Source organism: Leuresthes tenuis, unplaced genomic scaffold (genome assembly GCF_036924035.1).
Source record: "Leuresthes tenuis unplaced genomic scaffold, fLeuTen1.0.hap1 SCAF_3, whole genome shotgun sequence".
Classification (NCBI taxonomy): domain Eukaryota; kingdom Metazoa; phylum Chordata; class Actinopteri; order Atheriniformes; family Atherinopsidae; genus Leuresthes; species Leuresthes tenuis.
The window spans coordinates 17,171,346-17,199,233 of record NW_027325357.1 but is presented as its reverse complement, the minus strand read 5'-3'; the positions used below and the strand labels follow the sequence as shown (position 1 = coordinate 17,199,233).

Here is a 27,888-nt window from a genome sequence, read left to right as displayed (position 1 = left end):
GTTTGCCCTCTTTATCAGGCTGCGTTCAATCCGATGCCTACGTAGTAGCACATGATGGATGAAAATATGCAAATCCAGATCAATTTTAAATAATAACTCTTTATTATTATTGTTATTAAAGAAAACTGTGCACATAAAATCTAAAAGGGTGTACACTGATGAAATCACTCAAACTACAGACAGTGTTGAATATACAGGTCAACACTATAGCCGATATCTGATTAGCAGAACTTTGGATCCAAATGCAGCAATGTTCTGCAGTCAAATCACAGTGGTATGCTGATCAAAATCAACGTGACATGAATCAAGCCGTTTGCACACATTCATTTGTCTCAGAAAGTAAAACACATTTGTGAAAGATGAAAGGAATCACTACAGAGTTTTCACAGGTCATCCAAAAATGAAAAATTTTGGTTGTTACAAGAAATAAAATGTGGAGGTAAAATGTACAATGTCAACATTTTTCAACAGGAGACCATAAAAATTTTGTTTACTGTCGTCTAAAACAGTAATAAACAGACAATTTTTGAGTGAAACACTGAGTTAACAACTAACCACAGCTGCAGAAGTAAAAGACTAGACAGAAGAAGGGATGAGGGTGTTTTGCTGCATAGCTTTTACTGAGTATTGCAGACTAACAGCCATCTGGGCATTAACGAAAAAAAAAAAAAACAAACACACAAAGCGCTATGTGCGACTAGAAATGACTGTGAGTTACAACGCACTGTCAGATGACAAGTAACCATGGTTACAGCACTCATTTAACTGACAGTGATGTCCTCACTGAATGTCCCTGGCTCCAATGCCCTTAAAGCTGTTAGTGCAAAGATGTTAGCACTTCACAGTAGCACTCTGGGCCACTGTTCCAAACTCAACAAGACAAAACCATTCAAATCAGCTTGTTCATTTAAAATTACAGCACAAATTAGACACAGCAGGTACCTTTATATTCAGATGAAGGTTTTTCCAAGGGTGACAGTGAAATAGGAAACAGTGAAAACACTGTGGAGCACCACCTTTAGAACATCACAAGGCGACGGACACTCGGTAGAGACAGCAATACTGTCAGGCTTAGGGTCACCTCAAAACCGCCAGTATCACACACAGCATTTTGAAATGTGTTAAACAGCTGTCAGTTCAGAAAGACACAACACTATGCACACTAAAACAAATCACTCAACCAAGGTATCAAATGTACCCTCGATTTCAAATGTATGGCATGTCAATATAGAGAGGTAAATGTTATTGTGTGCATTTTGCAAGCCTCATAAACAGTGCTTAAGCCTTTCAAATAATACAGGTCTCCAGGGAACATTGCACATTGTGTTCTAAAATACTTACATTATAATACCACAAGATGACATAGAAGGTAAAGCCAACACATCTGCCTGGTTAAAGGTGCCGATACTGTATGAAAGTGTGTTTAAGGATTTTACTTTTCTGTTATTACAGTCTTTAAAATAGAAAAACAGACATCCTCTACTTAAAACAAGTCCAGAGTCCTGTGAGAAATCTAATGACAAATACCACGAGTAGCTCCTTAGACGCTGTTGCGTGTACAGTAAAAACACACCGTATGAAACACAGAATACACATCACTGTGAAAGTACTATTCAGACGAGTACACGGTGAACAGATGAGTATCAAAACCTCAGAGGGTGTTTGTGGTACTACTGTAAATAACAATGTCCAAAGAATGTGACATTAAATGCATGGATGCTGTGATCATATAGTGCAGATCTGGTAAAAAATATATTTATTGCCCTGAGGTGCAGGAAATATTCTTTCCAAACACAAAACCTCATAAATGGACATTTTTTTAAAACATAGACATTTTTAAGAAATGACCAGGTCTACTCTCATCTTTGCTATCATCAAAAAGAACCAAACTTATTGTTTTGCCCAGATCTGCAGGCTAGCAATCAAAGTGATAATACTTTAAAGGTCAGGACATCTCTTCTCTCTCTCTGATGGACGGAATGTCTTTATGAGAAGAAGTGCTTCATTGTCAAAGAAGAAAGAAAACTTTAAAAGCAGCAGCGATGGGATTTTTGGCCACTGAATGGTAGAAATACTCCAAAAAAAAAAAATTTGTTTTTATGCGTTTCTTTCTCGGTTCTAAGGAATCAACTGCGTGCTTTAAGATCGCAGAAGAATTAGAGACACATTTCTGCCTACATGAAGAACTGCAGTCCAATATTTACTGGCTTTTCACCTCAGATTTGGTCCACGTACGCCTGAACAAAACATTGTTTTCACCATTCAGGAGTTTTACGTCGGTTCACATCAGGAAATGGGAAATTGGAGTAAGCAGTTTCATACACAAAAAGTTCAGTGAGCAGCAAAGTGCGTTGGGTGTTGCATTTCAAGCTTTGTTTTTGCATTACAGAGAGGACTACAGTGCGTGTGTATATGTATGCAAGTTTTAAAACTTTAGTTGGTTTAAACTGATTTCTGACCATTAACATTTTAGAGCAACTATAACCCTCTATTCTCATTTGGCACAAAGTATTCATACATCGTTCAATGGCTATCAGACAGGAACCAGCAGGTTTAGAAACACGTGCAATAAACCTCTCATCAGTCATCTGAGCACTGTAGTTACAATATCTTTTCATAGTCAGTTGAGTGACATCTGCAGTAAAGCAAAACCTGCTGCGGACGCTAACATACGTCTAAATAAAGGTGCGCAAACTGTGGAGAGTAAAAAAAAAAAAAGAAAGAAAGAAACAGCATATATGAATCCTGTTGTCTGGAGGGCGGGGAATATCAGAAACTGTCCACATATTGGAGGTTCTGAGGTGTGTTTCACAGCCTAATACCTGTTAACAACAAAAAACAGATGCAATTCAGAGGAGTCACATAGAAATAACTTTTTTTTTTCTTTGCGTGAATTTGTTTTAAAGGGTTTTATTGCTGTTAGTCTGGTAAAATAAGTATTTACTATAGGTACGTAAGAATATTTTGTATGAGTTTTTTGTATGGCAGTAACAGTTAAATGAATAACTTTAATTTATTATATTTTCAATTTAGTGAGGGCTTTTATCCAAAGTGATTTACAAGTGAGAAACACACTGGAAAGCCCACGTTCAGCATCTTTGACGAGTGAACCGTGGAAGTTGGGGATAAAACTAAAAACGAGCACTCTACCCTCTGTGCTGCAGCCAACTATACATGTACACTTCACCTTTGAAAACGTGCAGAACTGTACCTGTAGTAGTTTGGTTTAAATGGACCGTTTTTGTTCAGACCCAGATATTTTGCCTGCTCGTCGGAAAGCTCCGTCAGGTGGGCATCAAAAGTGGCCAGATGCAAGCTGGCCACATACTCATCTGAAATACAGAGAGATTAGTTAAAGAGAAAGAACGTTCACATTCATAAACACCCAACACTGAAAATCAACTCGCTGGTAAAACTACACCAAGCTTTATTGCTTGGTGTAGCTTGGTGTGATTGAGATCATCACTTAAAACTCCGTCATCATCAGGATACAAAATTAAGCTTGGAGATTCATTTCTTTTCTTTTCCATTAAACCACCATTTTAAACTGAAATCTTTAAACTAGCATGTGTGGCAGGGAAAATAGGTTGATGCACTTCAGTCCCACAGCCCACAGATGAGTACCGGTAATGTTGCTTTGTAAGCTCTGAACATAAAAAACCCCACTAATGGCCGTGGTTAAGTATTTATATCCTCACCCATCTTTTTCGGAAGCAAATACACGTCCTGTTTGTACCGTCCCTCGGGAGCATTGTACAACTCTATGAGAGCCAGGGCCTGAAAACAAACGTGCATTCATAAAACTGTTAAAACTCATCATTTAATTGACCTTCTTGGATGATTTAATGAATCGGAAAAAAAACAAAAGTATTAACTTCTGATTATAAAGCAAAAAAAAAAAAAAAAACAGAGCATGTCTGTGAGCACAGGCAGCATTTAGCTGCGAGTGCCCTGCATACTGTGACATTTCCAGGTCAGATCAAGAGCTTATCTGCCATGATGGCAACATAATTACAGAAAATGCAAAAGTGCACAGTGGATCCCACATGCTCTGCTAACACCAGGGAACTATAATAAAAGATAGTGTGGCTTCAGCTGCCATGTGACCTGAGTGGTGGCTGTGATGGACAAGACAAAGGTAGGGACGGTGGAGCAGCTGAGGTTCAGAAGACGACCCTGTGGAACAAATCAACACGTTATCAGGCTTCAAAAAGCAGTCATGATATACATATATATATAAAAAAAAAAGTCAAAATAGGTAAGAAGCTACTAAGAGTGTAGGAAACAATTTAAGCTTCATATAAAATAGTTTTAAGTTAAGGTTTTTTCTATACATTACCTGTTTTATTAAGCATAGTAACTCATAAGAGCAAATAAAGTGCTGATAAAAACAACTACTAATGATTTCCATCTACAGTTGGCAAACGAAAAAGATTGCTGGCTTGTTTTATGAATAGTAGTACCTTAATCTAATACATCATTATATTTGTTTTTGTTCCAGTTGCTTCAAATTGAACAACTATAAACCTTTGCACAAATGAGACTAACACGTCATTTATATGGATGCTGTAAACATAAGACTGATAACATGACTGCAGGACTCGTGGATGTGGTCGGTCACCTCGGCCAGGAGGATAACTCTCTTGCCATCGGGCCAGATGACATGATCCACCTGAGAGCGGACTCTCTCCCAGGTCAGCTCAGGGGTCCGAAGACTTGCCTGGAAGAGTTGAGAATATAAGTCATCCCATCAGTCTTTCTGACAGTCTAACAATGATCTTTTTATGCTATTTGAACCCATCTGTACAAAACGATTAAAACTACAGCAGCTTATTTCATAGTATAGATTCAACTTTAAAAACTATGGAGAACAAATTTACCACATCAATCTCAGTGTTGGAGTGTCCCATGTTGCAGACAATAGAGCCATTTTTCATTCGATCCAGCTGGTCCCTGGTAACCACATTTTTATTGCCTACAGACAGACACACATCATATGAGTGTGTTTATCATCCAGAAGCGAGCACATAACTAACAGGTTTGAGACAAGGGCCATTAGCTGAATGGCATGTTCAACAGATTTAAATGCTCTGAAATGTAATCCCATGCCAGTTTGAGTACACCAGTATGGCTTTGAGTCAGGTTACCAGTGCATGTGATGATGACGTCAACCTGGCGAATGACCTCATTCAGTTTGACCACCCTGAATCCATCCATGCTGTTGAACACGAGACAGAGGAGATTAAGCAGTGTGCTTTAGCGAGGCAATGACAAACAGGACATAGCTATCATTTACTGGCATGCAAATCGATTCGGCCGAAGACCGGGACTCCCCGGTAGGTTTGAGTTTAAACTAAATATGAGTTATCCAACAATCTTTCCCTAAGATCATGAACGAAAACGCAGTTTTCTGGACAGCTTGAGCAGGTTTTTGTTTGTTGCTCCTGCAGCTGTCCCCTCTATTCTTATACTGTATGTCAACACGTCGAGCATGGCGATCATCCAAGTTGTTATTTTCCTCACCAGGCCTGCAGGGCACAGATGGGATCAATCTCAGTAACATAAACGATGGCTCCCAAAGCTTTCAGAGCAGCGCAGCAACCTTTTCCAACCTGAAACAGCAGAATATAAACAGTTAGCACTGTGGTTACTGAGTATGACATGCCTAATCAATGTTATGTGAATTTTAGTTGTTTTTTTATGAGTAGTAAGAAAAAGATACAGCCAAGGGCATGTGAATCCTGTCAAATGTAACGACAGCTATTAGTATAGAGTTGTCTCAACATGACTATCTATAATAGCTATGATTAAAATCACAAGAAGGGCCTCACCTCACCATACCCACAGACGACCACCTGTTTGCCTCCAAACATGACATCTGTGGTTCTCTTCAAGCTAGAGAGGTTTGAGACACAAAAGTAGCACATTTTGTGGAAGTGAAAGAACTGCCAGTCTGGATGGAAATCTGGCAATTGTATAATGATACGCAGTGAGATGTTATTTGGCATTCTGTGCATCAAAAAGACAAACCGAACGCTGCAACAAAGCCATCTACCGACTTCAAATAAAATGCTTTGCTCTTTCTTCAAACCCCCCCCCTCCAAGCCTTTTGTTCCTGACATTTAGTAAAGTATTGCATGCAATAGAACACCTGCTACAAGACAGAGGAGGGCCTTGCTGATAATTAATCTCAAGGAAGAGCAACTAATTAGGAGTGGTTAGCTTGGAAAGCACTGACCCGATACAGACACATGCAGACACTGTAAAAGAATAGAGTATCCATTATGTCACCAAGGCGATAATTAACAGAGACATGGGAAATGTAGCAGTTTCCCTCACTGAATATGTGGCTTTGTTTTAAATAACCAGGTGTGATGAACTTGCTCGTGGTCAATGTTTGACTGCGTGACTATAGTTGAGAAAAGGAACAGTCATCTACAACAACTTTTTATATTGACAGAATTGAATAAGTCCTCCACAGATTTCTCTCCCTCGCTGTGATCAAAAGGGGACGTTTAAAAATCAATAGAAAGTATCAACAGCTTACTACTTCAATTATTTAACCCTCGTTTAACATTATCAGTCACTGTAAAGTCCAACTGCACGAGAGCTCGTGTGCAAGTCGGACAATGTTTCTGTAACGCTTTCCAACAGCCAATAAATCAAAGCCAACCGTTTACTCACCCATCCAAGATAGACTCTCTGCAGCAGTACAGGTTGTCAAACTTCTGCTTTGTCACCGAGTCGTTTACATTCATAGCCGGCACACACAGTTTCCCAGCTTTGGAAAGCTGATACAACCTAGGAAAAATAATGAGGCGGAAACATGTTTGTGTGCAACTACAGTTGATCTTCTCAAAAGTTTCAAATTGACCAAAAAAAATAATTGCCTGTGAACCCCAGTGACGCTCTCCTCTACAATGCCCCGGATCTTCTTAAAGACGTTTGGGTATTTCTTGTACACCCAGTGTGTCAGGTCTCCTCCATCATCAAGGATCTAAAAAGGTACAGGAAATAAAAATGGAGTTTATTTTCTTACCACTGGTGCTCTTACAGAGCCTGCCGTTTTTTTTCCTCATCTCCCTTTCAGTCGATAGACAAAAAGTAAATGAACAATAAAAAAATAAAAAAAACACACTGCCATACAAATACAACAATTCATGAAGGAGAAGTTACTCTTCCAATCTTTTGATGGGTGTCTGAGGCAAAGGTTTGTCTTTGTCACTCATATATTACACTTCATGGCTGCATAAACTGTCCCTGCACAAGGGCAGAAAAAGACTGGGGACCAACCATGTTGGGCTGCCAACCCTCAGCGTTGACACAGCGGTCAATGCACCACCAGAAGTCATCCTCAGACTCTCCCTTCCAGGCAAACACAGCCACACCTGAAACGGCACACATGGGTAATAACATTGAGGAATATTACACAACAATAAACTCTGATATCCCAGTCATCTTTAAGACCGAGACGCTGCTGAAAAGACTACATTAGAGTCTACATGGAATCTGATTACAATTTCCTCAGCTGATTCCAGTTCATCTGTCTGAAACACTAGTACTGCACTTACTGTTATTACTTTCTCAACCGTAAAGCAAACAGCCAACAGTCTACATAACGTACAGGCAAAAAAAGTCATACTTGCAGCTCCAGTGAAACAATGATATCATCAGTGGAAGAAAAAGCCAGCTGAACTGTTCAATAATGGCAGACGGTTGCACTTTTTCAGTTCTCTACAGTTTAATGAACAACCCAGCCTGGAGCAGATGATTCAAACTGATAAATTACAACAACTAAGCCCCATAAAAGCACACGATCCAAGCAGAGTTGCGAATCCTTCAGCTTGCCAGATCTCAAAAGGTCTAGTGGAGATTTAGCACATACCTCGACAGTCACATAGCAACCGAGAAAAAGGGCTCAAGAAGAGCTACTGCTTCACTAAATGGAAATACTTACGTGTTCCCATTATCTCTGCAGGGCTGAATGTGTGAGTGTTTAACATTTTCAAACAGTAACCCTGGTTTTAGAGGACATGAGATGAACAAGCAAACCTCTCCTCATAACAAAACTAATTATACAGAATACATGGTCTGAATGTGCGGTTATAAGGATCAGAATATTGTTTATGCTAAGAAAGGTTTCCACATATCAGAAGAGACTTTCCTGTATACAGTATATCTCTGGTGTTTGAGTGCTTGAAATAAATAAATAAGTCTGCTGTGCTGCTTGCCTGTTTCTGACAGAGCAGCAGCGACTTCATTCTGCGTCGAGTATATGTTACATGCAGTCCATCGGCACTGAGCCCCGAGAGCCACCAGAGTCTCAATCAGCACCTGAGAATAAGCACAGCTATAACTCAACAACAGGCTTTACAGACAATTCATAAGTGTAGTCATTTCAGACGAGTTGGAAAGCGAAGCAGAGAGGGATTCAAATGGGCCGAACAACCCATCCTGATCAAAGACACACTAAGGCCTTACCGGGGCGTTTAAGCACGATGTCAGAGAGAAAACTTACTGCAGTCTGAGCAGTGATGTGAGTGCAGCCCACGATCTTGGCACCTGCTAATGGTTTCTCACTCTGTGCTCTCTTCCTGAGTGAGAGCAGAGCTGACATATCTAAAAACAAGACGAAATTAAAAAAAAAACAACTTATAAATCAAATAAGTTTGTCTGGGACAGACAGCAATTTCAAACACAAATACAACTGCGTCTCTACTGACCCACAGAGACTTTTTGAAGATGTAGCTGGATAAAAAGCACTCTTTGGGAAAAAATCTGTTGCCTAACCTTCTCACAATTTTTAAACTTGTGTTTCTATGTGCGTAGTGACATGGCATAACAGGTGACTAGGCTTTCAATTCTTGAATTAGATCAATTGAAAACAAATCCGAGGGAGTCACGACAGTTATGAAATCTCAAGTGTTTGCCTAAAGTAACCCATCATGACAGATTTTCCTTCTGTGCTTTAGATTCTTTAGACAACATTCAAGTAAAATACTGAGGCCACTTTGTCCTCTCTCTGTTTTACCTTGTTCTGCTATCTCAATCTCACGTCTGCCAAATTCCGTCTGTTTGATGTTTTTGACGCAGAAGTCGCTGCTGCCCTTGCTGTTGACCTGCGTTTTGTCCCGTGGTGAAGTCTCGTCATCAGAGCTGTCCGTATAGGATGCAGCTGCAATGTGAAATTATGACACGCATGAAACTGAAATCAAATAAATAAATAACTTTGCTCTTCCAAAGTCTTTTCCACGTCGTAAAAGTTCACTCAACAACAGCAATAACATATTAGAAATGATAAGAAAACAGTGAGACTAATGCCAAATAATGCACTGCAGACAAACTGAACTCGGGTGCAAACACGCATCCTTCTCCACCTCACCTGAGCTGTAGCTGTCGGTGGATGACTGAGAGATGGAGCGGGACAGCGAGCGTCGGCCTGCTTTGGTGGGGAACCTGCTGAACTCCTGCTTTTCCTCCACAAACTGAATTTGCTAAAAAAGACAAAAGTAACACTTATCATTGCAGAGAAGGTCTAAAGCGGAAACTTGAAAACTTGAAAAAGTAAGCAGTTGGGTACTGATTTAAGCATTTGGCAAAAGTACACTTAAAAGTCCTTCTGAAGCAGAAACGGCAGCAACGATGTTTTCATATTTTTGGAGGTTTTGTTTGGAGGACATTGAGATTCAACTGAGTTTGAATTAACAAAAAAAAACTGCCAAGCTTGTTTTTTTTTTTTTCTACTGCCATAAATAGATGTCTAAGCTGTCAGAAAACTTGGGCTGGATGCGGAAGAATAAGAAGAACGCTCAAAAAGCTGCTCAACCAACTCATAACACAGCGATCAAACAGTGAAGTGTGTTCACTCAGAGGCTTCCTCAGCTCCATAGCAATCCAACCTATGCTTGTGTGGTGATTGTGAACATCCTTACTTAGTTTAATATTAGATGGTGGCATTGTTTTCCTGAAGTGTTTCCAATGCTTGCTGCTATTACGCCTCTGCATAAACATCAGCTGCCCATATATATATATATATATATTTTTTTTTTTTTTTGCATTTTGTAAAGAAACCAGTGTGCGTGTCTCTGTAAGAGGACAAAGATGATCTTTTTGTTGTGTGTATGTAACTTTTTGTCCTTTCAGCTCATTTCTATGACAGCAGCAAACATAAAATTTTGATGACGTGGATTTTGCATGCATGAAAGTAACCCGAGAGAGTGCTGCCGCAACGTTATCTTCTCTCATGTAAACCTGTGAGTAAAGGTATGAAGCAGTAGACGGGCCACATTCACACACCTCAGCACTTTTTTTTTTTAGAATGAGTCGTTTTCACTTTCTTACAGTCTCAGACGTCTTCAACAAAAGTGTAGGAGAGCATGGGGAGATTGGATTAAGGCATAATAAATCAGCCGACAGACTTTTATCCTGTGATAAGTGCACAACTGTGAGTGAGGTATCCCCATCATTAATATCTCTCAGCCTCAATGTCTTTATCTTTCAATAAGAGTCAGCCTCTCATATGTTCAGTGACTTGCTTAAAGGCTTAAGGCTGGCACTGAAAATGATCCACATACCAGTTAAACACTTGGCAACAAAGAACAATGTGAAGCGGTTTTCTTGTGATTAAAGTGACAAGACACCACATACTTTCCCCCTGGACACAACAGTGAAGGTTTCAGAATCCAGAAGTCTTACGGGCTGATGTATTTTACCAAAACTATCAATATCCATCTCAAAAATGGGATATTTTATACTTGTGTGAATTTAAGGGCCATTTACATACAATGAACAAATGTAAATCAACTGCAACTCTTTAGCAATTTTTACAAGGAACTCTTTTCCTTTCTGCTCTTGTCACAAATAACATCAAAGTGCTGTTGTTTCCTTGTTTCCGTTTTATAAGATTAGTTTTATAAGATTAGTGTGGTAATAATATCAGTGGTGCAAAATCAACTGAAATAACAAACACTTTGTTTAATTGACTTCCTTGAATAGCAGCCAAAGAATAAAGCTGGTACCTAAAAGCTCTCCAACTTATTCCCACGATTTGTATTTTGTCAACTTGTAACTCAAAATAACCATCAATCCTTAAATATTGACTCCATGACATAACACTGAATAAAAAATGTTAACACACGATAACTATTCTTGTGCTGAAACAATGCTTTCACCTTGAAGCACGGAGGCCATAAACCACAAGGAGAGAAAATAAAGACTCCTTTCCTCTAAGTGGACTAAAGCTACACTGAACCTGACGTGACAGATGACCGCAGCCGTCATATTTTCCAGGAATTAGCTGCATATTCTGATCTGACAAGGCATTACAGCAAATAAGAAGCGCTTTATGTTAACTCTGTTGCTGTGTGCTAAACTCCATTTGATCAACTGTCAAATTGCCTCGTGTGTTAAAGTTTCCCCAAAAACGTTGTGTTGATCATGATCACTTTCAACACAGCTAAACAGGTTTGCCCTCTTTTGCCAAACTAACTGCAGTCTGAAGTAGAATTAAGGTCCTTCTAAAGAGAGAATGAGGATGTGAAATCAAGACAAGGAAGCCAAACTGGCTTAAAGATCTTGGGCTGCAGAGTATGATGGGAGGATGCATTGAGTTCAAATCTGTCCACTTTAGCCTGCCTTGAATGAAGTTTGTGCAAATACTTCCCCCATTCTCAAGCCTTGGGAATTCAAGGCAGAACTCTTCCTTGTTCCTTTTAATCATCGGGTAACATCTCCCTTCACATAGAACAAATTGATCTGTTGTTTCACCAAGCTTGATATAGCTCAGTTAATAGTTTCTTTGTGAGAGAGAGCATGTTGACCACAGAAAGAATAAAGAAGCTTATATCTATTTGAGAGTCTAAGGACAGAGGTTGGTAGCATGCTGCACAGGCTGTCAAGCCTCCTGAGGTACATCTGGGAAGATGGGTTACAACAAATCTAACTTATCTGAATCACAAATGTAAGTTTGCTTTTTTAAATCATTACCATTTATATGAAGAGATATGATATAATTTTTTTTTAAAATGTTTTAAAAACCTTATCAGTGGCGCTGTGACATGTACACAACATGCAACAGCAGTGTAACTTTATCATTCAGGTGTATTCTCTGCCTTTGAACACATATTTGATGCATCTCATACTGATGCCTGTTATAAACTGATCATAGGAAGGATTTCCTTTACTAAAAACTCTGTTCATTGTGTTTATCTTGCTAGGGAATGGTTGAGATGCTTCCTTCAGTTTCCTAAAAGACTGGAGCACTTTATTTGGGAGGTTTTTCAACTGCAAGGGCTGCAAGTTACAACTTACCAAAAGAGAAAACACAGCTAAACCCAGAGTGACCCACATGGTTGACAATATTTACATTACACTATATTTAGCGTAGTGTCACACGGTATAATGTCGGCGTAAACATCTCAATGTCCTCCGTGGTGCCATTAAACTGTCAATTACGGTAGCTTAAGAAGTCTTACCTTTTTAACTGGTTTGTGAGTGGGCACAGCGCTGAACGCCGACGACAGCTCTCCCATGTTCATTTCGCTATTTTTGCTCACTGTCATGGCTGAGAATTTTTCCGCAGCGTTTTCGCTCTCTTTCACCTCTTTGCTCGCCTGCTTCACCTCCAGCTTCGCATCCCCGGCCGGCTCCGACATGTTCACGGCGGCTGTGTAACCTCACCTGGACAGAATTACAACAATCGATGAGGCTGGTAGTAACGTCACAAGCTAGCGTTAATGTCCTCCACTGCTAGCAGCTGGCTACTCCACAACAGCAAACGGAAGAGAGGCTTTTAGATAACGTGCATGTTAAAAAATGCATAAAAATACAGTAAACGCAGTGAGAAAGTAACTGGTAGTGTGTTCCCAACTTGTTTGGCGCTGACAAATGTCTTTACGTTGTCTGTTTCGCTGCGTAGGTCGGAGTCGTGCTGTTTGCCTGTTGGCTCAGCTGTCACCTGGCTGAGTAACTTTGTGGGCGGTTACCAACAGGCAGCTGGGGCGTGTCATGTTCACGGTAAGTGGGAAAATACATTAATCCAATGATAACACCATGTTATAGACGTTTCGTTTACACAATTAATTTAGCTTTTACCGAAAGTGACATGTTAAGTGTTATTACACTACTATTTCCTAAAGTCATCTTTTCATAAAGCAGTGAAGAAATGTATCCTTTAATTACTTTCTTTACTTTCATTCTTCTCATGGCATCCTCCCAATTCCATACTATAAAATAATAACGTCAAGTACACTATCTGTATTCGTTTGCATGATATGCTCTTACGAGAAAAAGTACTACCAGGAAATATCCACTGGCATATCACTGGATTAAGTAGTGATTTTCAAAAGAATGAGAAGAATAAATTCACAAAGCCCAAATCTTAATTATTTTAACTGAATTTATTTTTACATATTCCATTTAGACATCTCACCATCCTCCCCAATTTACTTTTTCCAACGACTTTTTCTTTCTTTCTTCTTTCTTTCTTAATGATGCTCTCAGATGTAAGATGAGAGCATCTGAGAGCATCATTAAGATCTCTCTCGCGAAGCCTTTCTGGCTGGCATATTCACAGAAAAGGCTGTAACTGGAACAGATACTCTGCAGCCCCCTACAGGAAGGCCTAGGCTCTGCTTTTGAGAGGAACAGATTGCATTCAAACCGAATTGTGCAAGCGGATTTCTGGAGGGAAGTAACAATAGTCGGCTCAGATTACAAGGACTGGCTAACACTAAAAGAATCATTAAAATTATGCAGAGGGGTCACAGGAGTACTTCATCTAATGATGTCTAAATGCTCCATTGAATCTCACAGGAGGTTTGCCAGGGCTAAAATCTGTGAGACTGGGTCATATGGGACAGGGGACAAGGATACCTGAGCCAGAGCAAGCGTCACCTGAGTCTGAAGTGCTTAAGTGAAAACATTATGCAGTGAGGCTGGGTAGAGGGGCATACCAAACAACAACAGAATCAGTAAAGAAATAACATATAAAAATTTTTAAAAAACTGCACTACACCTTTGGAAGTTTCACCTATGTCTTAATGCACATAACTGCATCTTTTTTTTCTCTTATAATCCATATTTTTCATGAATGCACAACCTTTTCTTATAGATTTCTCAGATGTATTCTTCAATATATGTTTCTTCAAAGGAGTACATGCACAAAAATACATTTCACTGCACTTTGTACCATGTATAATTGTGTATGTGACCAATAAAACTCTTGAATCTTGTGACACTTGAAAAAACTCCAAAAGAAAAAGAGCGTTGCATTGATCAAGACTGTAAGTGATGCTGTTACTGCTATAAAGTAGGAAGTACACAGATCACGTCTTATGATTTGTTTAAACTTCAATCTTGAAATGAACATAGCTTTGCTAAATACCAGTTGACGTTGTTTATGGATATGAGTCGAAAACACAAAGCAGTATGTGGCTGGTAGCAAATTTTATATGGTTACAACTCAGTTTTCAGTGTAAGAAAAGAAATAGATATTCAATATTTCATTCAATTTAATCTTGTGCATAATAACTGAACCTCATGGGGCTGCAGAATGATTTAATCAAGACAGAAAATTCGATTTAAAATATTTAGAACTATAAACCTTGAGTTACTTGAGTGTATGTAGTTTAAAAGCTTGTAATTTAAAACCTAGAGACTGTGTGTAGATGTGTGTCTGTGTACTGTTTACAGGCGTGATGACTGTTACTTGCCCTGCAAGTTACATAAAAACAAGCTATTTTAATCTAACAAAACTCAAAACTCTCATTTTCTGTTTGCCTAGTATCTTTGAATTTGCATTGGGTTTAAAAGTTATGCTGATTTGTTTGATTGAAACATTTGCATAAGTTTTTAACTTTTTAATCATATATATATACACACTAAATTATTTTATCTGGGCTAAAAAGCAGTATTGCAGTTTCAGGTTCCTTTGTTACAGTCCGCTTTCATTTCCCGCTTCTGTCAACATCTAAAACGTTTTAATAAAATGCCTAAATATTCCAGCAATTCATTCTGTCGAGATAAATCATCTCTGGTATTCAAAACACTCATCTGCAACAGAACAAAAGGCTAAAAAGAGGAGGGAGATGAGATTCTCCGCCCACCCGGATGCAGCATCCTGGGAACCCTTTTCACAAGCGCATGTTCCGTTACGCCATTTTCCATCGACAACCTAGAGGAGCAAACAAGCGGGAGAATCGTTGATCATTTGAGCTGTGAATTTCATCAAACAAGGTACAGTTTTTGCAAACAAAATCTACCATGTGTCTCATACAAGATCCTAAGAAAATGTCTATTTCCGGTGCTTTGACCATATTTACGCAACCACATGGTGTATTGTTTGATGTCCGTGGTTGTTAGTCGAGTACCGCTACCTAACAGCAGGCCTCGGAAGAGGACAGCCATTTTAGCTACTCCGACGGGAATAGGCTTTTTTTTTTAACTGTAATCTACCTTGAGTTTCCACGTGTAAAAGGCTGTACATGGGTGACGTGTCAATTAAAAGATGATGTTGAATGTAATATTATTTCAGTCCTGGGTTTTTGTTTTTGTAGCAACCGGGGATAACGTTATTGCTAGCTAGAGTTAGCATTGGCTGCGAAAAACTGTTATAAAAAAAAAGTAGGTCAAATTCCGGGTCGCAAAGCAGTATGCAGATGGATTAAAACTGTAGTTTTCGGAAAATGTACGTATATTGTGGTGTTTTGTTTTTAGCAATTAGGTAAAACGTATAATTTATACACAACTAAGAATTTTAGTGTAGGCAAATGAATGAAATTAAATTCGGCACGAGACACTTTTCGTATCCCACTTGAAGGCTAATTTCACTGATTTCATGTATTCCACTTCCTGAAATATAGACGATAATGTTGTGTGGCAAGCTGGTTTTATTTTGCAAACTAACTCTTTAGAAGGATGGAATATCTATTTAATTATTTTAAGTCTCGGTTGAACAAATTGCTGTGCTCTTAACTTACTCTTTTCTTGATGTTTCAGAAACAGTCATGCATCGCGACTGTCCTCTTGACTGCAAGGTCTATGTTGGAAATCTGGGCAACAATGGAAACAAGACTGAATTGGAGAGGGCGTTTGGCTACTACGGTCCTCTCCGCAGCGTCTGGGTGGCCAGGAACCCCCCAGGCTTTGCCTTTGTAGAGTTTGAAGATCCCAGAGACGCAACCGATGCAGTGCGCGAACTGGATGGAAGGTGGGTGTCTGCCGGGCAGATTTAGAAGTGCAGGAAACAAAAGAGTGGAAACAGGTTTGTCTTGGTACATGCTCTGTGACACGACAATTGCTTGTTTCACAGGACATTGTGTGGGTGCCGGGTGCGGGTGGAGCTGTCGAATGGTGAGAAGCGTAGCCGCACCCGTGGCGCTCCCCCCTCGTGGAGCAGGCGTCCTCGAGACCGAGACGACTACAGGCGTCGAAGCCCACCTCCCAGGCGAAGGTGACCCGCATGTTATTATTTGATGATGGCCATCGGGGATAGCTACTGTACTCTTATCCCTCTTCTGCTTATTCATTGACCTCTCTTGCCCATAATATTTTTCCTGATAATTGCTTGTGGTCTTCCAGTTTAGGCATTTTTAGAGTTTGTGATTTTTCTCTTGCTGATTATACATTGGTTATTCAAGGCTTCCAGTTTCATCTTCATTGACATTAGTCATTGGGTGCAAGGAACCAAACAGGCTTTCAGAATCAAATATTGATATGACTCATGACTTTCTTTGTGGCTGCATAGGGATGTTTTTCTATTGCAAAAATACTGGAAAGACATCTCTATTGTATTTAACTTAAGTATGGCATGCAAGACGTAGTAGTTGCTCTAGGCATCACTGCTGCTTTAAAGTGCGCACATTCTTTTGTGCGCACACAAGCATTCAACCTTGAGCTTCTACATAGTGGCTAAAATAGATATGTGAAACAGGTTTAGACAGTGCTTTGTTCGGAAAAAGAATAGCCTGTTTAAAGTTTTGGGGGGATGAAAGTACCAAATGTGTCTTTTCCTTTTTTGTTTGAGGATGCTTTTTACTTTTCATCTATATTAATAAGAATGAAACCCGTTGCAGAGCCACCACCATGCCTCTTCTCACCACCCTCTGAGTCAGTCAACTAGTCCTCTTTCAGCATCATGTGACTGCTGATCATCGTGCCCCAATCAGCTTGGCTGGTGCTGTCACATGACCCAGGCATGGCCAGTCGTCAGGTTGCACCAGCCCATTGGTTCCTCAGCATGCCGTTCTCATCTTCCTCCTCCTTCAACCTTAAACCAAACGGCAGCAGCCCACCTCACATTCCCGACCAATCAGCGTATTACGTTCCCAAAAGTCTACAACCTACCGGCAGCAGCCTTCAGCTTACCAATTAAAGCAGGAAAAAAGCCACAAGCAGCCCCCATCTGCCTGCCACCATCTGGCCAGTCCTATTCAGCCATTTCTACCTACCCGGCCGACAGTCTGCCTCCCTTTCGTCATATCTAGCTTGTTGAAATCCAAAAATACTAGTAAGTTTTCCTGCTTCATTCAGTACACTGCTGATAACAGTTTTAAAAGTAAAGGGACAGCTGGTTTGAAAAGGTCATTCTTTATTTTAGGTTTTTCATTTTATCGTCCACCATTTCTATAGTTCTTGTTTCAAAGGGGACTGGTCCCATATCAACTATCTGGAACTTCATGCTTCCAGAGGTTTTGATATGATAGATAACAATCTGGTACGTCTTGAGGCTCTGAGCAGAATTATGAGGTCATACCATTTCAAAACTCTTAAGTCCCCACCATGACTATCAAATCTGTTGTGTTGGTTGTATGAGATTTAGCCTGGTTGTCTCTCAACACTTACTGCCTGTGATAGATATAAAGGCTCTACAAGCCTCCGTATTATCTTCTCTCTTTTAAGTGCAGTGGACCAGGTTCATACAGATGATGGCCCCCGTCTGTTTTAATTTCACAAGCGAAGGCTAGTCCACAGTACAATGTTCGCTTTTTATGAGTGGGGGAAATCACTGCCATTTTGCTGACTTTGGTGTTGCGGTCAGCCTTTCAGAGCAGGTCAGACCCCCCCACACAGCTTCAAATTACAGACTGGACTCAGGTTCATTTAAATGTGCACATTGTACTGTGGGATAGGCTGGAGTTGGAATTCCTAACCGTCTGTCATCTTTAGCTGCTTGGCTTGTTGCCAGCGTTTTTTTTTTTTTTTTTTTTCCCCCTATTTTCTGAGAAAATTGTTTCCCTGGAAAGACACCAAGTCTTTGATTTTTTTCGTTTTAAGTAACTTGACGTAGACAAAGGGCTGTGCTGAGGTAGCCCAGTGTAAGAGGAGTAAAATGATGTGGAGCTCAACTCAGCCCGACCGTCTTGGTTCCTAACATTTGTATTCTCCTCGCGCAGATCTCCACGCAGGCGAAGCTTCAGCCGCAGCCGAAGCAGGTATGTCGGCATTCTGACTTGAATATTATACATTTTTTTATTTATTTAATTTTTTAAGGAAATAATTTGATGGTTTGGCTTTTTCAGGTCTTTCTCCAGAGACAGGAGGAGGGAGAGGTCTCTCTCCCGGGACAGGAACCATAAACCTTCTAGATCCTTCTCGCGATCAAGGAGGTACTGAAATCTTAAGCTAAATCTAGAATCTGTAAAGATATTTGGTCATCATGATGTGACCCGTCCTTTGTAGTCTTACCTGTTTTTCTGCTTTAATGGTTGTAGTTCCAGCTGGTTTTAACATCTTCTTCTTCTTCTTCCCTCTGTCCTCCGCAGCCGCTCCAGGTCCAATGACAGAAAGTAGAAGAGTCTGTCAGGTGTGAACGGAGCCGTTTGTGAACATTTATACGGGCTCCATTGTTTCTTATGATGGACTTTCACGTGGACATGGCCAAGTGGTCGTTTTGTTATTTTTTTTTTTTGTTTTTTTTTTTAAACAATCAAGCATTTTAGTGTCCCTCCCTTTCTCTTCTTAGGGTTGTTTTCAAAAGCATTGAGTGGGTGTGAACAGGAATGGATCGTCAGTGTCACCTGAGCATCGTTTCAGTCGTCCCACCCTGCATTCCAGAGTTGATCTCTTTGACCTTTGCTTTTTGTCAACGAATGTACTCTGTAGTTTGACATCGTGATAGTAGTTCCACATTTTCATTGTGTAGACGACAGCATTTTTTTTTTCTTCCCTTTTTTTAAGAAAGGACTGGGAGATGTGATAAATTCCCCTCTCTTAACGGTGTGTAAATCCAACCTATTTTTCTCTTGTTACTTTCATACATCTGCTCACGGTTTGTTGGCACTCCCATTCAAGAAGCAAAACTGGCTTTGATTTAAAGAAGAAAAAAAGAATGAATGAACAGAAGTTAGATTTTTTTGCCTATGGAGTTTTACATTGTTTATCTTTTGTCTTTACTATGTGAACTGGTCTCTATTAAAAATAAAGGTTGGTTTAAATTTACTCTTCGGTTTGTGTTTATTTCTCACTTGTGACAGATTGTACACGATCGCTCTTAATTTCTTCTCAAGAGAGCGCCCCCTAGTGGATGTGGAGATGAGCTGTGGCTACACTCAAATTTCCCTTTCCACGGAAATCTTTTGCATTAATTGACCGGGTGTGTTTTTGACTTGGAAATAGTTCCGCTTGAGCTGACATCTGGTAGCTCTTGTATTGTCTGTCGACAGATTACGAGTTACAGATGATAGATTGGAATTTATAGAGATAATTCTAATCAGATAAGATCGACATCACCGTTGTGAACTCCAAGTTGTTTGTCAGGTTAAAGGTGATCAAAAACCAGCCTGACGTGTTCTTGCTCCTTTCTGTTCCTGTGGATTTCCTTCCTTTTTATTATTTGTTATTCCTTTTTATGTTTTACTGAGAGATGAATCCTTTTCCCGGGGACAGATATGCAGTTTAAATCGGGAAATGTCCCATGTGCTGAGAAAAGTACTGTACCGTGATAACACGTCACCGAAAACCTGTCCGCAATTATTTTAATCAGAAAGGTTGTCACGTATCGTCTAGTTTCATTACAAATACAGTTGCTGGTGTTTGCTGGTTCACACAATCCTCCCGCTGTCCGTCATGCTCCTGCGTCACACCCAGAATTGGCCCATGCGTCACCGTTTCTCTCTGCAGTCCGCGTGAGCCGTCACAACTGAAACGCGGCGTTCTTGAATCTGCGCGCGCTTTTCCGAGACTATGTCAGGCCCCTCGTGTCACATTGTCGGAGCCATGACTCATGAGAGCCACTGTGACGGGGATCCGCCCAGAGCGAAACCTGCTGTGTTTCCACTGACTGCCTGCCGCTGTTGCTGTGGTGACGCATGTCACAGGTTAAATAGGCCTGTTTGTACAACTGTTGAATAAAAAAAGACACTATTAGTTGAATATATATAGGGTTAGTGTTGTTTTGAGCAATCCTCTCCTGCTGCTTTTGTCACATTTGACACAGTTTAGCAGCACTTTGGAGCTTTATCCTGGAGTTCCCCAAAATAAAGACAAAATGTGCAAAACTGATGACTTTCCAAAAGCAAATATGTCTCTGTACAATGAACAAAGTGATGGTTTGATGTGTGGAGAGACGCCTGCCACCAGAGTATTTCTTGGCTAAGGATGCTGGCTTTTCAAAGTCTACTTTAGTTACTAGTTTCCCTCATATTGAAGACAACAGAAAGCAAGTCATTAAAACCAACCAATCGGCAGACAAATTAAATCCAGAAAATGTGGTTCGGGTAACAGATCAAAAAGCAGTGATTCATTAATCTCAAGTTCACAGCTTTGGATCATGAGGACGGATTTTTGAACAGTCAGAAAACAACTTTTTTATTGTAAAATGTGAGGAAATCCCTTCTGTAACCTGCTCCGTACTTACTGTGGACAACTCCAGACACTAGAATATTAAGACTTTTATGTTGCTTCCGTCATTTTTTTCACACGCCAGCACTGCCTGTGTGTTTCTCCTGGCCTGAGAGTGTAAGGTTCATTTACTCAACACATAAAGCAAACAAGCGAGCGCATGACTCTGCGATATTTCAACAATCACAAATGACTGAAGCGATCTTTTTCTGGTTCAGATGTGCTCTTACGCATACTCCCACGTCTCATATCAAACTAATTTTAACATTTCAGTGCCACGAGTGTACTGCATACTGCGTTAAATGACCAAAGTGTGCAGTGATACAGCTAAGAAGAGCAGGATAAACAATTAAAGTGTCCATGCAAAGTCTCTGTGTGCATTTGACACTCGCTGTCTTCACAGTGGATGAAGAACAAAATAAAGCGAGACAATTAGATGGGGCTTCTGTACTCTGCAGCTGCCTTTGAGCTGAAAGATAAGAAAGTGCCTACTCAGTGGTACAAATGTGCAGGCTTTTTCTGCAGCAAACAGCTGCCGTTCTGTCACAAACAGCACGCTCTGCCTCATTAACTTCGGTGCACAACCCCAGTGAATATGGTTATGCTGCACAGTTGGGATCATTTTTGGAAGCAGCTTCCTCGTCTGTGTGTGTGTTTTCTCTGGTGTCCCGTATGCCAACTTGTTAACAAGGGACTCATTGTGTCATCAGACTTGTTAGGCCTTTATAAACTCCAGCAGTCCAGCAGTCGGGGGTTTTGATGTTTTGCTGGGATCTGGCCTTGAGGGCAGCGTGAAGAATTTTAATGGCGTACTCACTTCTGGAATAAACTGACCTGGCTTCTGCAACAGAAGTGGGTGAAGCAGACGTTTGAGCACACTAGGTCACCAATGTGGACTTCTCAAGTTTTCCAGGTCTCAGATTTGTTTGAAATTTGAAAAAAAATCTATTTCCCAAGAGCCTGTGGACAGGACAAAGAGTTAAACAGAGTTAAATCAGTTAAACAGCCTATAACAAACGCACAACATTTAGATAAACGTCAGGAAGTCAGGAAGAGTCCATCAGGAAGGACGAGGAGTAATTGTAGGATACTGAGAACAAACAATTAAAAATCTGTCGTCAGACGGAGGCACTGTCAATAAAAGAAACTAATTTGAATGTGTCGTCCTATGAGCCATATCAAATTATCTTACTCGGTGGGATCAACTCCTGGAGTGTCAAATGGTAAACCTCAACACTTTCTGACTGTCACTGACTGAAAGAAGCAGTTTCACTGTGTAAAAATATCCGAGGGCGACACACTGCACAATAAGTAAACATATGCAAATGAATCTCTCTTTGAAAGCTGCCTAAAAGTCATTTTAAAAGCAGCACGTGATATTTCCTCCTAATATGGAGGAATGGAGGGGAGCCAAGTAACCCAGAAGGTAAATATTAAAGTACAACAAATGAGTAGGCAGCTGTAGGACTTGAGTAAATATTCTGAACTATGCAGAATTTCTGAGTGATAGTTCCGAGTGCTTAGACTTGCTCCTCCTGGAGCATGTTGCCATCCTTAAAGTTCGGAAACTGAAAGTGTTTTGCTGGATTTTAGACGTGGAAATAAATCTGATGAGTCCCCTTGTGTGTGTGTGTGTGTGTGTGTGTTTACGAAGCTGCATCCAGGAAACTGCACGTAAGCAACCGCTGCACTCAGACATGCGCACTGAGAGGAAGGTGGTGAGACAGTGCTGGGCCGTCCCGAGCTGGAATTTCCTCCACTTCAGGGCCAAGGTTTCACGTGTACTCGTGTGTTTACCGGGTGTATTCAACGTGTGGGACCCGGGTGACCCCGCCTTTGGCACGGGTGAGGAGTTCCCCGCCCATCGTAGTTCATAAATGTGTAGCCCGAGTGCATGGCTGTGAGAATACTAGAAGGAGGAGAGCAATTTGTCGCTGAAGTTATTGGCTGTTTGATCTGGAGGGTCTGAATTGAAGAACATCAGCTCCGGGCTTTATCTGACATCGCATCTGCAGAGAAACTTGAAGTCTAAAACAACAAGGAGACTCGGAGGTGAACTGTTTGTAAATCAGGAGGATTTCTGGATTGGACTGGACTCCATCTGGCTTAAAATGTGAGTGAAATTACTGAAGGTGTACACCGAAAGACGGTTTTAAACTTTGATTTGTCATTTTGGAGTTTGTCCAGCTGTGAAGGATTCATTTCTTTCTAGCATTTTGAATGAGTACAGCATGGTTTATTTTTTATTTCTAAAGCCATACGGTTGTTTTTTGTTTTTAGTTCAACACACAAATGGCTTATTTACATGACTAACTTTTTCATTCTGTATATATACAGAACAATACAGTCTCAGATCTCAGTTTTTCATTCAAAACATTTGCCACACATCTTCCAAACTCATCCGGGCGCCGCACTGGGTTATTTTTATGCGTGCCTGTGTGTGTGTGTGTGTGCTTGTGTGTGTGTGTGTGTTGTGCTATGCGTGAGTCCCTCTGACCCAGTTAGTGACAGCCCTGTCTGACTCGTGGACACGAGCTCCAGCCTCACGTGGAGCGTTGTAGTAAATGGGCAGGGTCCGAGCATGTTCCTCGCTGCAAAAGCAAGAAATGCTTTCCCGCCACTGCTTGAATTACTCCTCCCCGCCCGCCCCCCATCTGACGTCCCATCCCGACACAAGGAATGGAGGAGGGAGGGAATTATGAGGGCTCCCGTGTCCATTCCACTGCAGACCCAACAGTGGGTGGCAGTCAGACATATTATTGAAACTCACTACTCCTCGGTGTCCAACTTGTCTCAACTTGTTGCTGGTTCACGTATTATGTGTCGTAATAAAAGGCTTTAAAATGCATTAAAAATATCACAGGATGACCTCATTCAGTGGCATGAAGCAGAACATCAGACACCACCAAGGCTGGTGTAAACTCTGTAATATCCATTCAGAATATGAAAAAAGCGACACTAGTTCTTAAACTGATTACTACTTACAAGATCTAAGATTTTCATTCAGACTGTCCAAAACCTTTGGAAAATGTAGTTGGGTCCCTTAAATCAGAAAATTTGAAGGCATAGATGTTGTTTTGTTGAGTTTTTTTCTATCGCTCATCGTGAGTTTGGCTGAGAATGAATGAAGCGCAGTTCTTGGACAGATGCCACAGTGTGTGATCTCACTCTGATTTGCAGGGAAAAGCACCAGAGGCAAGTCAGATTACTTAACTAGACTTGCTAGACCTGATTTATTGCCATATTTATTGATATAACAAATACGCCGGTGTCATACTGAAGCTTTATTGAAATGCCTTCAAGTCAAATTAAATTCGATGAGCCTGAAATCGGATATTTCCCCCTTTTCTCCCTCAAATTACGACAACACCTCCTGCTGTGCTGTAACTGGATTATCGGGGTGGGCTTGGAATTGTTTCCTTGATTGTTCCCTGAAAAGAAAGTCCTTGGACTTCTGCCAAGCCCTTCCCGGATAACTATACAGTATTATTCTCCCGAGACGCAGCTGATTCCTTCCTGCAGCTATTACAGTGAAGTGTCAAGCGTTCAACTCCTATGCTCGATATGGTTCTACGTCAGAGCCGTTGTGTTATACAGCTAAAGACGGATGGTTTATGAGCGCTTTATTTCGATTTTTATCAAGGAAATAAGACCGATGAGCTGCTGGGTGACGTCTGAGTCGCTAAATTCAGCCCACAGGCCGTGGATGGTCCGACACTTCCATCTTGTGGTTACTCTCCGCGCTTGCAACGACCTCACGAGTGAGACTTGTCCCTACATGTCTCAGAGATTATGTCCAGGCATGTACCAGTGATTCACGCAGGAGGGCTCAGTGAGTCGCTCTCTGCTTTATAAAAGTCTGCGCAGTTTACTTGTCTGCTTGTTCTCTGAAGAGGTCTTAAACTGACTGGAACGATGGTGAGCCTGATTCTTCCTTTTATTATTGAGGCAGAACTAGAATATTTGAGATGCATTTTTTTTTGTTGTTGTTCAGCACGGATTACAAATATGTTATTATTTCCTTATCTCGACAGTAAGGTTGATGTTACAATTCAGCTCAATTTGTGTTCAGGTTTTAGCAACACAGGGTATCAAAGTGTTTTGATGGCTCAAGAAAATTTGTCGTGTCTGGAATGATTGAACTAACCAGGGCCCGTCTTTTTTGTTACTATCAGTGCAGAGTGATGGCTTCTCACAAGCGGATCCTGGGTACCCTCAGGACAAATGGACCTGCTCGAAGAAACCTTTTCGGCCCTGTGGACAGAGAACAGCTGCGGGCGGAGTACCAGGCTGCCCTGAGTAAAGACCTGGAGGAGGCATCCCACCGCTGGGGCTTTGACTTCATCTCAGACAAACCTCTGGAAAGCAGCAATTTTAAATGGGAGGGCATCCCAGGTACCAGGGTGCCACTGATCTACAGATCCCGTCTGCTTGGTGCTGGACGGTCAGAGGGCCAGAGGGCAAAGGTTACTCCCAAAGGAAGAGGGGTGGAGCCACCACAGAGTGAGAAGGAGAACATTCCCCGTACACCAGAGAGATGTGAACTCAACCTGGAGAGCCTGGAGAAAACACCAGAGAGGGGAGAAAATACTGGGCTCAAGAGGAAACAGACAAACCTCACAGGTGCGTGTTTTATGTATTCTACGAGTGGACTTGTCCTTTCTCGTGAGTTCTCACTGACCTGAGTATCCTCTTTTTTTTCTTCTTTTTTTTTTAATCTCAACAGATTTCTATCAGGCTAAAAAGAGAGTAGTCTGGATGCCGAGGAAATCCGGCGAGTGATATTCACTCCAAATGTGCCAGTTTTCCAGGAGAACCACACAGACAGTGCCTCGCTCAGGAATCCTAAGTTCTGCAGAGACTCTCACCACGACGTCGTGTTCCTGCAAATCACCTGAAATCAGAAGGGATCTCAGTTATGCATCGCTACAATAAGGTTAATTAGGGACGCTGTATGTGAGGGGCTTGGAGCTTTTCCCAGTAGTAAGAAGGGGACATTTGAGTGGAGAAGATTAAAAGCAATCCCTGGAATCAGTGGACTCATTTGGATCAAGGAGTTGATAAAAATGCGAACTGACATGTTGCTACTGTACATTCCACAGCACTTAAAACTCAGCCACTTCTCAGCTTTGTGGTAACTCTCTACCTCTTGCAGGACAGAGATAAGATGGATGAGCAGATATCAGGTGTCGCGCTGTTTTTTTTTTTTTTTAAATTATTCAAGTTTCACAGTGGTTGCTCACCAAAATGAATGAGCCCCTGCAACAAAGCTGCAGAATGGCCGGAGACGGTAGAGAATGAATGAAAAGTGCTTTGCCTCCTTGGTTTCAGTCCACTTTTGTTTTTCTACAGTGTTTTTTTTTTACTAAATGTGTATCACAGGGGCTTTTTTTTAAAGAGTACAGTGCTTTATGTACCTTCATTTACTCGCAGGAGAGTGCTCAAGGAATTCCGATATCTTGAAAACGCATTTGCTTTGCTTAGATTATGAATAACAGAAGTGCAAACATATTTTATTCTACAGTGTGTAAAATGATTTGCAAAAAAAGCTCCCTGCCCAGTCTTGACATTTGAACGACAACCGATAATGTAAGTTAAAGGTGTAGCACTACGTCTATGGAGCACTTCTACGTATGAAAATATAAAGATATATATATATATAAATAGTATGCATCAGACATGTATTTATAGTTTAACTTAGCATTGTTGAGTAGCACATCTGTAAAAGAACACTGCAGTATTGCACATAAATCTGATCGTGGTGTTTACGAGGCACCACACAGTGTGTTGGCATTGTAAGCTCCAATCAGGACAATCAACAAAGTGTTCTCGGAAGCAAATGTTATATTTACTAAGCTATAGCCACACGCTGCATGGTTTTCTGTTTGGAAGCACATTGCAATGTATCAGACTAACTGTATGGTCATGACATTTGTGTCTGTTCTGGCAAATCCTGCTGCGACAGATTATCTGAATGGATGTCACACAAGGTCACTGTAATGCTAATCCTTTACATATTGACAGCTTTCAAAAGGTTTGGCAAAAAGTAAAGCGAAAAACTACCCCAAAACAAGAAATGCACTTCTGTTTGTAGATGGCTTGTGCACAGGTCCTTCGTGTTGTTTTCTGTTATAAATGAATGTATTCTTATTTATTGTGAGATATTATGCTTCCTGTTCATTTAGAATGTGTTTAATTCAGAAAATTCAAATCGAATAAAATGTCAAAAACAATTTTTCTGTGTTTGTCGTCTCACTCGGATCCATTTCCTGCACGTGTGTGGGAGGGAATAAAAGCAGCACAATCAAAAGAAATAAAATAATACATATATATATGTATACATATACATATATGTATGTATATGTATATATATTTATATACGCTACACATACATATTTCTGAAAGCGATCATTTGGGTTAGTTTCATATATATGAAAGACGGGATCTATATATATATATATCAGTTTCATGATACTTTATGATTTTACTCAACTACTTCACTGCATTCAACTCTTTAGTTGCCTAACATTTAGAAGATAAAGAATCTAACAAAACACTTTAGATCAATTCATTTTAATAATTGAAATTTTAATCATTTAATTAATTAATGATTTAATTTTATTAATTGATTTAAATTCTTTTAATAATTGAAATCTATTGCAGCTTTTGCTACAACAGATCAAAGCTCTGCAATAACAACAGAATATTAGAGCCAGCTTTAACATGAAAGTGTATGTATACTTCCACTGAATGCTACTATACTGGTACTATTTTATAAGGCAGATGGATACTTCCGCTGGTCAAATGATGTTCAAATGTAGGCATACTCATACTTAAGCAGGACAAAAGTCAGTTACCAAACTTTTCATAGCTTAATGAATAAGCGCTGAATTCAACCTTAGTGTTGCACAAGGATCTACTTTAGTTATTAAAAACAGCTTTTTTTCTGGTGCCTCCGACATTCGCTTCTTCCCTCAGAGTGGAGAAAAGCTGCTTTTTGACATGAAAATATTTGGCTTCCAGATGGTTAAGGGAAAAACAGGTAATATG

The 27,888-nt window shown here is 40.5% G+C and overlaps 3 protein-coding genes across 5 annotated transcripts; 2 read left to right on the top strand and 1 right to left on the bottom strand.

The window, feature by feature from the left end:
* Nucleotides 1-79: 79 nt before the first annotated feature.
* LOC140303429 (S-adenosylhomocysteine hydrolase-like protein 1) lies at nucleotides 80-12,653 on the bottom strand. The gene is made up of 17 exons (XM_072382189.1): nucleotides 12,474-12,653; nucleotides 9,383-9,494; nucleotides 9,032-9,175; nucleotides 8,519-8,619; nucleotides 8,232-8,334; nucleotides 7,294-7,388; nucleotides 6,891-6,997; nucleotides 6,685-6,801; nucleotides 5,832-5,895; nucleotides 5,524-5,612; nucleotides 5,148-5,218; nucleotides 4,881-4,975; nucleotides 4,622-4,720; nucleotides 4,108-4,176; nucleotides 3,699-3,777; nucleotides 3,212-3,332; nucleotides 80-2,822 (listed from the first exon to the last, which is right to left on the bottom strand). Exons 1-17 carry the CDS (start codon nucleotides 12,651-12,653, stop codon nucleotides 2,816-2,818), a joined length of 1,653 nt encoding a protein of 550 aa, XP_072238290.1. The 3' UTR covers nucleotides 80-2,815.
* Nucleotides 11,881-27,067, top strand: cdkn1a (cyclin dependent kinase inhibitor 1A). Of its 3 annotated transcripts, XM_072382190.1 has the most exons (4): nucleotides 11,881-11,959; nucleotides 12,917-13,014; nucleotides 25,014-25,461; nucleotides 25,565-27,067. In XM_072382190.1, exons 2-4 carry the CDS (start codon nucleotides 13,006-13,008, stop codon nucleotides 25,618-25,620), a joined length of 513 nt encoding a protein of 170 aa, XP_072238291.1. In that variant the 5' UTR covers nucleotides 11,881-11,959; nucleotides 12,917-13,005; the 3' UTR covers nucleotides 25,621-27,067. The 3 variants fall into 3 exon arrangements, with proteins under 3 accessions (XP_072238291.1, XP_072238293.1, XP_072238292.1); XM_072382192.1 differs by lacking the exons at nucleotides 11,881-11,959; nucleotides 12,917-13,014 and adding an exon at nucleotides 22,785-22,951; XM_072382191.1 differs by lacking the exons at nucleotides 11,881-11,959; nucleotides 12,917-13,014 and adding an exon at nucleotides 24,634-24,756.
* srsf3b (serine and arginine rich splicing factor 3b) lies at nucleotides 15,108-19,437 on the top strand. The gene is made up of 6 exons (XM_072382193.1): nucleotides 15,108-15,234; nucleotides 15,997-16,207; nucleotides 16,310-16,450; nucleotides 18,393-18,431; nucleotides 18,519-18,605; nucleotides 18,762-19,437. The coding sequence occupies exons 2-6, from the start codon at nucleotides 16,005-16,007 to the stop codon at nucleotides 18,787-18,789; spliced, it is 498 nt and encodes a 165-aa protein (XP_072238294.1). The 5' UTR covers nucleotides 15,108-15,234; nucleotides 15,997-16,004; the 3' UTR covers nucleotides 18,790-19,437.
* Nucleotides 27,068-27,888: the final 821 nt, after the last annotated feature.